This window comes from Lipophrys pholis (genome assembly GCF_963383615.2).
Source record: "Lipophrys pholis genome assembly, contig: SCAFFOLD_33, whole genome shotgun sequence".
Taxonomy (NCBI): domain Eukaryota; kingdom Metazoa; phylum Chordata; class Actinopteri; order Blenniiformes; family Blenniidae; genus Lipophrys; species Lipophrys pholis.
In genome coordinates, this window is record NW_028291875.1 from 354,362 (window position 1) to 365,984 (window position 11,623).

Genomic DNA, 11,623 nt, shown 5'->3' on the forward strand with positions numbered 1-11,623 from the left:
ACCATCGCTCTATATTCTTTATCATCTTTGACAGGTGGAGCCATCCAAAGTAGTAGTAGTTTCAAACCTTTATTCAAAGACTCAGTCTCCTGATCATTGAATGTCCACTTAGAGAAACCAACTCTTGGACAAATGCGCCACACCCTTCCAAGAAAAGCAGCTCCAGCAACCAGACACACAATCAAAGCTTTGATAGTTAATGGTGAAGACAAGCTCCTCAGGAGTTTTCCTCCTTGTCTTTCAGGAACTGATTCAGTTGATAACAATCTAAGAACTTCAATTTCGCAAAATCCATTTTTATACTTTGATTTGACAACATTTCTTTCTTCACTTAGAACTTTTTGAACAAAGTCCTATTTTCATTGTGATGTTCACTTTAATTTGCTTGATTTTGACAGAAATCTCTTTTTAAAATCCAAATGAAGATGTAACTAGGTAGACCAGGTAGCTACAACACTGAGCAGGGAGCATCTCCATGGCACTGATCTCCTTTGATATCCTTAGATCTCCTTTGATCTCCAAGAGGTGCCTCTCTCATCTGCTGAATTGAATCCACAGGCGGTAATGAGACATTGATGGACTCTGCCGCTCTCTGATTATGTCACTAAACACACCTGTGAGCTAAGTATTTTAGCATTTTCATAATTTTTATCTTCTTAAGAGTCCATTTTTTTACAGTTTGGGATTTTCTTACAGTTTGAGAGAGAGCATTGAGAAGAAGACAAACTGTCTGAGGTATCTTTCCATAAATGATTGTGAAGTGTTGTTATTTCCAGTGTTGGACAGTGTATTCATTGTACTCCATGTACACCCACCAACGACCCCTTGTATACTAGAAATGACAACTCCAGGTACATTTGTGTGGTTTTAAGAGTGTTGATAGTCTTCCTGGGGAAAACAAGTCAAATCAGGCTGCCTGCACTTCAAACAGTCTGTTCTCTTCATGCTGACTTTGTCCTCTTCTAAATGGGACTAAACTGCTCTGTTGTCCGTCTCCTGTTTCAGTCTGATGTCTTCACCATCAGGAGGAAGAGTGTGTGTCCTCAGAAGCCTGGTTGTTTCCTTTAATGAAGATCAATACACTCTCCTTCAGGAGGACCTGCTAAGTTGATCACTGGATATTGTCCATGTAGCAGTGTTACCTGCTTCTTCTTCAAATGGAACTTTTATTCTGAAGAGTCTCCATAAGAATGAAAAATACATTAATGTCATTTTTAGTCTGAAGATAAATGACACCCCAAAATATTTGAACTTTTTAATACTTATGTTCTTTGAAAGAGAAATAAATGTTGACATTTAGTTTAATGCATACAATATTTGCTACTTACAATGTAAAAAAAAAGTAAAGTTTCTAGGTACTTTGAATCAAGTATAAATATAGCATGTTGGCATGTTAGGTTTAAGAAAATAGAACTTTTTCAAGACTTTGTGATTTGCAGCTTGATCTATATAACTCAATAGTTAATCGGTTCATCCTGACATTTCCATCAGAACAAGAGTGTTGACTTGAGTTTGTACTGTAGGCAGATATACTGTGTGAGAATTAGGCCCTGAATATCCCAAAAGTAGTTTTTTTCTAAATGTGTAAAGCTGTGTACTCACATTATTACAGGTGTTAGAGAAATCTTCTCTATTATCAATAATTCATGTGTTTGTAGACATTGTTGTGCTGCATTAATCCTCTCTGCTGGTGGAGAAACACTGGGTGTAAGAACCATGTGTGTGTGTTCTTAGATAAACGCTTAATCTGCTGGAACTGTCTGTGCAGACTGACGCCCGGGGGATAGAAATGCATTGCGAGTCACTCATGATTACCAGATCAGGAAACGCCTATGCTTGTGTGAACCAACTGTGTGAATAATAGCTGCAGGGAGACTGAAGCTGGACGGAGATATTCAGGAAGCTGAGTGAGTCAGACTTCATCTCCCCTTGCAAGTCAAAACTGTATGATGTGTGTGTTGTTCTTCACTCATCCGTATATTTGTCAGACTGCTATCGAAGAGTATTTTTCTGACACCTTCCTGTGTCCTGCTGCCTGGCCTCTCAGCCAGCTGGGACTGAATCTTCTCTTGGGGAGCCTGACAGAGCCAGCATGTAACATGGCCTGGTGATTGGCTCAGCAGCGATGGGGGCGGAGCCTCCTCTTTGTGTGCAGGAGGCTTGGAGGGACAGGTTGAAGCTTGTCCTGTGCTGCCAGTGAAGCAATGCCAGGTTGAAAGAGCTCCTGTGAGGCGTCTGCCTCCAGTTTTCTCTTCACAACAACATGTTGGATTCATGTTCATGTTTATTTAAAGACTTTTCAATTTGTGGGGAAAAGTTGCTTTCAGGCTCCCAGAATCAACCAATCCATCCACTGCCACTGCAGCACTGCAGGACACTTTACCTGCGGAACACCTGCAGCACTGCTGTGGGATTGTGTGAGACGGAACTAAATCAGAGTGGTCTCTGGCACATGCCTGGACCACATGCTGAGCCACATGGTCCAGCCAGCGGCTCACAGGTTGATCCTCTGGACACTGCCCAGCTACTGACGTTTCAGGAAGATTCTACTTCTTTATTCTAGAATCAGCTCCTGGGTAGTTTTGGCTGGTGGTCCTCCTCACATCAGAAGAGAGTAAGGGGACGGTGTTTTGTGACGTTTGGGGACAGTGTCAGGTGACAGGTTGGGAATAGATTAGAAAGTGACGTGTGTGTGTGTGCGTGTGTGTGTGTGTGTGTGTGTGTGTGTGTGTGTGTGTGTGTGTGTGTGTGTGTGTGTGTGTGTGTGTGTGTGTGTGTGTGTGTGTGTGTGTGTGTGTGTGTGTATTTGTGTGTGTGTGTGTGTGTGTGTAGAGGTGAGAAGCTCAGACACACAGCAGGGTCTTCAGTATCCAGCAGCTTGTCTATGAAGAGTGACCGGTCCAAAAGTCATCCAATAAACTTCAGAGCTGAACCTGGACCTTCAGACACAAAGTAAGAAACTCTTTATTTTCTTTTATTTCCTCCAAACCAGAGAGAGAGAAGTTGTGCTCATTCTAAGCTTCACTTCCAGTATTTTAGTCCAAGAGTCCAAACTGCAAACTGAGCAGCAAAGTCTGATCCTCCACTCTTTCTAAAGTCCTATTTTGATGATGAATCTTCTGGTTTCAAAGTCTGAAGACAAGATTTGAAAGTTGTCAGTGATTGGATGATTTGGATGTTGGTTGAGAAGAAGTTCCAGAGTTGCTGGTTGAAGGCTCTGGACCTCCTGATGTTCATCCAGGCTGGAGGTCAGTGAGGCTGAGAGAGGAGGTCAGAGAAGTACTGTGGACGTTGGTGAGACGTGAAGGAGGAGGGTGAGGGACAGAGGAGATCAATGAGGTACAGAGGGAGGAGCTTCATCAGGAACTTGAATGTCTGGAAAAGAATTGTGAAGTGAAGCTGTTGAACTGAAGTCAGTGGAGTTTCTGGAGAAGCAGTGTCATGTGAAGGATGGAAGGTGTTCTGATGATGATTCATACAGAAGAATTTGACAGCAGGTGGAGTTTCTGGAGGACTTGAGAGGGAGACCAGAGAGAAGGAAACAGATGGAGGTGACCAGGGTGTGGAGCAGTGTGGAGGTGCTGCTGGGTGAGAGGGAGGAGCAACAGTGCTTGATGTTACCAGGGTGGAAATATGCTGACTCAGTCATTCTATTGATGTGGGTTGGAAATAAGAGTGCTGTCGAGGAAGACTCCCAGACTCCTCACTCTGACTGGAGGGGAACCAGAGGAGCTGTCCATGATGGAGGACAAACTAGGAACTTTAATGGACCAGAATCATATGAGGAGAACTTCTTTATCACTGCTGAGTTTGATCAATTTGAAGAAGAACCAGGACTTGATATCCTGTAGATAGTCACTGATGGAGGTGGGTGGGAGGGTGGAGTTGGTTTGATGGAGACGTAGAGGTGAGTGTCGTCTTCAATGCAAAGAAACTTCATGAGGTATTTATGAGAAATATGGACAAGTGGAGGAGATGGACAATGAAGAAGGTGGGACCAAGTACAGAGCCCTGGGGAACACCAGAGGAGAGGGGGATGGGGGGGATGGAAAAGATTTGAACTGAATGAACTGAATGCAACTAAAGACAAATCTGTATGTTTCTTGTTGCTCTTTGTCCCTGTCCTCTCACTTCATCACTTTCTATCTTTGAACCTTCAACCAGAAGAACAGAAAGTCTCCTCTGAGTCTGGTTCTATAGAAAGTCTCCTCCTCTGAGTCTGGTTCTCCACTTTTCTTCCTGTTAAAATGTTTTTTCTTTCTACTGTTACTTTTACTTGCTTTGGTGGAACAGTTGAGTTTTTTCTCTGTAGAAGTACCTTGAGATTATTGTGGTTCTCTATGAATTGAATTGAATCAAATTAAATCAAACGGAATTGAATGGAACCAATCCAGTGATGTGATGGACAGTCTGATGGATGTCAGTCTGTAGAGGAGGGTTACATGGAGTTGGGGATTCAAGGAGGAGGAGGAGGAGGAGGAGGAGGAGGAGGAGGGTAAAAGTCCAGAGTCAGCTGCAGTCAGGTGGTTGATGGTGATTCTGATGAGAGTTTCTGAGCTTCATTGAGGGAAACCAGACAGGAACTGTTCATACTGATTATTGTGGGAAAGATCAGATGCTCCTACTTTTCCAGGAACTTTGAAACAAATGGCAGATTGGAAATGACATGAAGCTTATTGAAGTTCTTTCATCAAACATATTTTTACTGATCAATTCCTGAAAACTTTTCCAGAAGAAAATAACATTAAAGTTCTTTTGTTGAAAACAGGAAATGAAATGAGAAGAACCAAGTGTGATCTGGTGATCTAATACAACATTTTGACTGTGTGTGTGTGTGTGTGTGTGTGTGTGTGTGTGTGTGTGTGTGTGTGTGTGTGTGTGTGTGTGTGTGTGTGTGTGTGTGTGTGTGTGTGTGTGTGTGTGTGTAGAGGTGAGAAGCTCAGACACACAGCAGGGTCTTCAGTATCCAGCAGCTTGTCTATGAAGAGTGACTGGTCCAAACATCTTCAACCAGACTTCAGAGCTGAACTTGGACCTTCAGACATAAAGTAAGAAACTCTTTCTTTTCTTTTATTTCCTCAAAACCAGAGTGAGAGAAGTTGTGCTCACTCTAAGATTCACTTCCAGTATTTTAGTACAAGAGTCCAAACTGCAAACTGAGCAGCAAAGTCTGATCCTACACTCTTTCAAAAGTCCTATTTTGATGATGAATCTGCTGGTTTCAAAGTTTGAAGACAAGATTTGAAAGTTGTCAGTGATTGGATGATTTGGATGTTGGTTGAGAAGAAGTTCCAGAGTTGCTGGCTGAAGGCTCTGGACCTCCTGATGTTCATCCAGGCTGGAGGTCAGTGAGGCTGAGAGAGGAGGTCAGAGAAGTACTGTGGACGTTGGTGAGACGTGAAGGAGGAGGGTGAGGGACAGAGGAGATCAATGAGGTACAGAGGGAGGAGCTTCATCAGGAACTTGAATGTCTGGAAAAGAATTGTGAAGTGAAGCTGTTGAACTGAAGTCAGTGGAGTTTCTGGAGAAGCAGTGTCATGTGAAGGATGGAAGGTGTTCTGATGATGATTCATCCAGAAGAATTTGACAGCAGATGGAGTTTCTGGAGGATTTGAGAGGGAGAGCAGAGAGAAGGAAACAGATGGAGGTGACCAGGGTGTGGAGCAGTGTGGAGATGCTGCTGGGTGAGAGGGAGGAGCAACAGTGGTGGATGTTACCAGGGTGGAAATATGCTGACTCAGTGATTCTATTGATGTGGGTTGGAAATAACAGAGTGCTGTCGAGGAAGACACCCAGACTCCTCACCCTGACTGGAGGGGAACCAGAGGAGCTGTCCATGATGGAGGACAAACTAGGAGCTTTAATGGACCTGAATCATATGAGGAGAACTTCTTTATCACTGCTGAGTTTGATCAATTAGAAGTAGAACCAGGACTTGATGTCCTGTAGATAGTCACTGATGGAGGTGGGTGGGAGGGTGGAGGTGGTTTGGTGGAGACGTAGAGCTAAGTGTCGTCTGCATAGAAAAGAAACTTCATCATGTATTTATGAGAAATATGGACAAGTGGAGGAGATGGACAATGAAGGAGGTGGGACCAAGTACAGAGCCCTGGGGAACACCAGAGGAGAGGGGGATGGGGGGATGGAAAAGATTTGAACTGAATGATTTTTAACTTTAAAGTTATTCGACCAGAATCCATTTGGGAAACATGAAACATGTAGGATCCAGTTTCAGTTGTTGATGTTGATCTCTGATACATTAATACCTTTCTGAATGGAATTGGTCATGACACTCACACAAACACATAATTCCAGCATTTCAATTTAAAGGAACATACCAGTGTGTTGACCTCTTGCTGATTAATGATCAGTGTCACAACATTTAAGAATATTCTGGAGGTTCTAATCCTCTTTCTCTGAGAAAGTCCAGTCTTTTATTTTGGGCTGAATCGGTCCAATCTTCATCATTTTGCTTCAGCTTCTGCGACGCCATCTTTGATATCCCAGAAACCCTTGTGGCAGATTTCCCAAGATGATGTCAGTTAGGAAACATCAACACAGTTTGATGTTTTGTTTGTAAACATCAACTTTGGTGGATCGATTTGGGAAACTGCAGGTTGGAAATGAGTCCAAATGAGTGTTGATGGTCTTGTTTTGGTGTTTTGGTTTATTCTCTCTGCAGAAGGGAGATGTTTTATGGGAAGTACATTTTGAAGATTGTTTTTCTGGTTGAATAACTTTAAATGTGGAACTACAGTTTATAACTATTAAATATTCTCACAGTATTTTCACAAAGTCTGACTTAGAGAATCAAAGTCTCAGTTCTTCCATGTATCTTCCATTGTTCCAGTCAGTCTGTTCCTGATGTTGTGTTTGTTTTTAGCTCTGACTCTGGGTTTCCATCCAGCTGTGTGTCCATGAAGAGTGACTGCTCTAAGGAGGAACCCTTAACCTTTAAATGTGGAGCAGGAAGTGGTGATGAGGGGTGAGAATCAGTGTTTGTCTCAGGATTCCTCATCACACCACACAGCAGCTTTAACAAAGTCAACATGTTTCTGCAGCGTGAGCCAGCAGAGCTCCCAGCTTCTCCCTGGTGGCTCCGCCCCTCAGCATCAAAGACATCTGGACTCCACATTTATGGTGAGAACACGTCTCCATTCCACACTTTACTGTCACATCATGAGACAGAAGAAGCTGCTGTGACTTCCAGCTGAAACATGAAACAGACACTCAGCTTATCAGATCCATTCAGGTCCAAAGTGAAACAGTCCAACCTTCATCCAGCTTCCAGGCTTCACTGATGCTTGAAGCTGCTTCTGCTGGAGATCCCACATGAAGTGTGATTTGGCTTCACATGTTGTCCATCCTGCTCTCTGCACTGGATTTACACTCACATCTCAATCTGGCTTCAGTTTCAGCTCAAAGTCAACTCCAGATGTTTCTCTGTTCCAGCTGCTGGAGGACAACATGGTGACTTTCATGAAGAAGGAGCTGAAGCAGATGAAGAAGCTCCTGAGTCCAGATTACCCAGCATGCTCAGAGAGTGAGAGGGAGGATGAGGATGAAGAGCAGAGGAGCAGCAGAGAGTCATTTCTGAGGATCACCCTGGACTTCCTGAGGAGGATGAAGCAGGAGGAGCTGGCTGAGCGTCTGAGGAGCAGTAAGAGGATTTGATCTCATTTCACAGGATGGAGATGAAGCTGAAATGTTCTCAGCTGGAGCAGAAAGCAGTCAGAAACAGAGTCCATCCAGAGAACACAGGTCATTTCCAGGTCAGACACAGAAAGTGTGAAACAGGCAGGAAGTCCAAAACAAGCAGCAGAGAAGAGGAGACACAAAGAGAGTTCCTGAACTCTGCTGCTCATGTGATGCAAACATCTGCATCAGATCAGAGGCTGTTTGGTCTCCACTGAGGAGCTGGGTGGAGCTGATGGAGGAGAAACATCTCCACTAACACACTGTCATCTTCACATTCAATGTCAAACACAGTCAACTCATTCCTGCTTTCTTCTTTTCAGGAACTTCTACTGGAGTCTGCCAACAGAAGGTGAAATGTGCCCTGAAGAAGAGGTTCCAGGTTGTGTTTGAGGGGCTCTCTAAAGCAGGAGAGGCCACCCTCCTGAAGCAGATCTACACAGAGCTCCACATCACAGAGGGAGGGACTGCAGAGGTCAATGAGGAACATGAGGTCAGACAGATTGAAACAGCATCCAGGAGAGCAGCCAGAGCAGAAAGCAGCATCAGACCAGGAGACCTCTTTAAAGCCTCACCTGGAAGATCTCCACCAATCAGAACAGTGCTGACAAAGGGAGTGGCTGGCATTGGGAAAACAGTCCTGACACAGAAGTTCACTCTGGACTGGGCTGAAGACCAAAGCAACCAGGACGTCCACTTCACATTTCCATTCACCTTCAGAGAGCTGAATGTGCTGAAGGAGAAGAAGTTCAGCTTGGTGGGACTTGTTCATCACTTCTTCACTCCAACCAAAGAAGCAGGACTCTGCAGCTTTGAAGACCTCCAGGTGGTCTTCATCTTTGATGGTCTGGATGAGTGTCGACTCCCTCTGGACTTCCAGCACCCTGAGATCCTGACTGATGTTACAGAGTCCACCTCAGTGGATGTGCTGCTGACAAACCTCATCAGGGGGAACCTGCTTCCCTCTGCTCGCCTCTGGATCACCACACGACCTGCAGCAGCCAATCACATCCCTCCTGACTGTGTCGGCATGGTGACGGAGGTCCGAGGGTTCACTGACCCACAGAAGGAGGAGTACTTCAGGAGGAGGTTCAGAGAGGAGCAGCAGGCCAGCAGGATCATCTCCCACATCAAGACCTCACGAAGCCTCCACATCATGTGCCACATCCCAGTCTTCTACTGGATCACTGCTACAGTTCTGGAGGAGGTGTTGAAGAGCAGAGAGGGAGGAGAGCTGCCCAAGACCATGACTCAGATGTACATCCACCACCTGGTGGTCCAGGCCAAAGTCAAGAAGGTCAAGTATGATGGAGGAGCTGCCACAGATCCACACTGGAGTCCAGAGAGCAGGGAGATGGTGGAGTCTCTGGGAAAACTGGCTTTTGATGAGCTGCAGAAAGGAAATCTGATCTTCTATGACTCCGACCTGACAGAGTGTGGCCTGGATCTCAGAGCAGCCTCACTGTACTCTGGAATGTTCACACAGGTCTTTAAAGAGGAGCAAGGCCTGTACCAGGACAAGGTCTTCTGCTTCATCCATCTGAGCCTTCAGGAGTTTCTGGCTGCTCTTCATGTCCATCAGACCTTCATCAGCTCTGGAATCAACCTCCTGGATGAACAACAACAAACCTCCCGGAGGTCAAAAGTGTTGAAGAAGAATGTTAATCTCCACCATCTCCATCAGAGAGCAGTGGACGAGGCCTTGAAGAGTCGAAATGGACACCTGGACTTGTTCCTCCGCTTCCTCCTGGGTCTTTCACTGCAGACCAATCAGAGTCTCCTCCGAGGTCTGCTGACACAGACAGGAAGTAGCTCACAGACCAATCAGGAAACAGTCCAGTACATCAAGGAGAAGCTGAGTGAGAATCTGTCTGCAGAGAGAAGCATCAATCTGTTCCACTGTCTGAATGAACTGAACGATGGTTCTCTGGTGGAGGAGATCCAACAGTCCCTGAGATCAGGACTTCTCTCCACTGGTAGACTGTCTCCTGCTCAGTGGTCAGCTCTGGTCTTCATCTTACTGTCATCAGAAGAAGATCTGAAGGAGTTTGACCTGAAGAAATACTCTGCTTCAGAGGAGGCTCTTCTGAAGCTGCTGCCAGTGGTCAAAGCCTCCAACAAAGCTGTGTACGTGGGTCATGAACAAATATGTAGAACTGAGTCCATGACACACATTGAACTGGTTTTCATTGTTGCTTCTTCTTCAGGTTGAGCGGCTGTGGTCTGTCAGAGAGAAGCTGTGGAGCTCTGTCCTCAGTCCTCAGCTCTCAGTCCTCCAGTCTGACACATCTGGACCTGAGTTACAACAAGCTGCAGGATTCAGGAGTGAAGCGGCTGTCGGCTGGACTGGAGAGTCCTCACTGTAAACTGGAAGCTCTCAGGTTCTGACATTATTGATCATTAATATCCACCACTCTCTGTTCTCCTGCTCACATCTCTAGAACATCAGTAAAACATCTCAGTAGAACACTGCAGCCTCTTGATATTTTCTCCTCTATTAATCAGGAAGTAAAACTACAAAGTAAAGTTTCCAGTGTAAGTTCAGGTGGAGAGCAGCAGCTTTACTTCCTCCACTCACTGTGTTTGTGATGCTCCATGTCACAGAGTTCTGCCTCAGACTCTGACACCGACACGACTACGAGCAAGAACACCACACATGAGACAAGCACAGCAGCAGCAGGACACTCACTTCAGGTGTGCTCCTGTGGCTGGATGAAAATATCATCACTTAGGAGGCTGAGGATCCACCAAGGAAAGAGAGGAGGATGAGAGAGCAGAGGCGAGAGCCTCACAGTAAGCAGTACTTCTTATGAAGCAACCAGTCAAATCAGTGGAGTGAAGCACAGCGACGGGACAAAATAGAATAGAATAGTTTATTCTAGTGATGGCCAGATGAAGCTTCATGAACCACTGTCTTTACTTTCTGACCCTCACACAGAACCTGTGTAGTTTTCTTCTTTTCATTTTAAATGAATATAATCTTAGGAATCCTACTGTCACTACTTGCTGTCTTATTAATGTGTACAAGGGTGAATGAAATGTCGACCTCTTCTATGTCAGGAACTCTGAAATTCTTCATCCTTTATGATTAATTGTGTTAATTGTTATTAATTTTACTATGAATTCAAATTCTAAATGAATAGTTTTGTACAGTACATCTTGATGAGACTGATATAAATTGGCATTATTTCCTGTTAAACAGGTGGTGCCCCGAGGTTTTCTGATGCACATCAGATTCCATGTTTTGTTCATGAGTCATGACTCTTTGATCATCACTAATCAGTGTTGCCACAGTTAGTTTGAAAAAGTAATCCAAGTACTGATTACTAGTTACTCCTTTTTGCCACAAACTCAGTTCTGATCACTGCCTGGCCTCCTGCTGATACATATTTAACCTTTAACCTTTATTAAACTAGTGATCTATTTATATATTTGCACTATCTGCTCTATCTGCTCTATCCGACCTTTTAATTACCCCCCTCTGGGGCAAATAAAGTATCTGATTGATTGATTGATTGATTGATTGATTGATTGATTGATTGATTGATTGATTGATTGATTGATTGATTGATTGATTGATTGAAAAAGAAAAAAAAAATACAAAAAGAGTTCAACATCTCTGCAGTTCTTGTTGCAATGATATAGTTTAGTGTTGACATTTCTTGGTTCCAATTCTTTTGTGTCACCTGAATTAGTGAGAGTGAGTTTGTCTGTGATTGGCTGAGAGTGGAGAAGGGGGCGGGTCAGGTCAGACTGCATGCTCTGTGTGTGTCTGTTAGTTTGGAGGAGAGAACGAGCAGCCGCTTCTGTTTAATAATAAAGTGTCTTTGTAGAGAAGAAACTCTTCCTGCTGGACGCAGTAGTAATGCTACAATAGTAATGCTACAATAGTAATGCTACAATAGTAATGCGACAATAGTAATGCTAC

General features: G+C 44.3%; 1 protein-coding gene across 1 annotated transcript; it reads left to right on the top strand.

The window, feature by feature from the left end:
- The first annotated feature begins 2,840 nt into the window (after positions 1 to 2,840).
- Positions 2,841 to 11,261, top strand: LOC308128414 (protein NLRC3-like). Its single transcript, XM_080494112.1, has 7 exons — positions 2,841 to 2,952; positions 4,929 to 5,048; positions 6,884 to 6,985; positions 7,062 to 7,140; positions 7,453 to 7,660; positions 8,019 to 9,822; positions 9,903 to 11,261. The coding sequence occupies exons 1-7, from the start codon at positions 2,885 to 2,887 to the stop codon at positions 10,081 to 10,083; spliced, it is 2,562 nt and encodes an 853-aa protein (XP_080350238.1). The 5' UTR covers positions 2,841 to 2,884; the 3' UTR covers positions 10,084 to 11,261.
- The last annotated feature ends 362 nt before the right edge of the window (positions 11,262 to 11,623 follow it).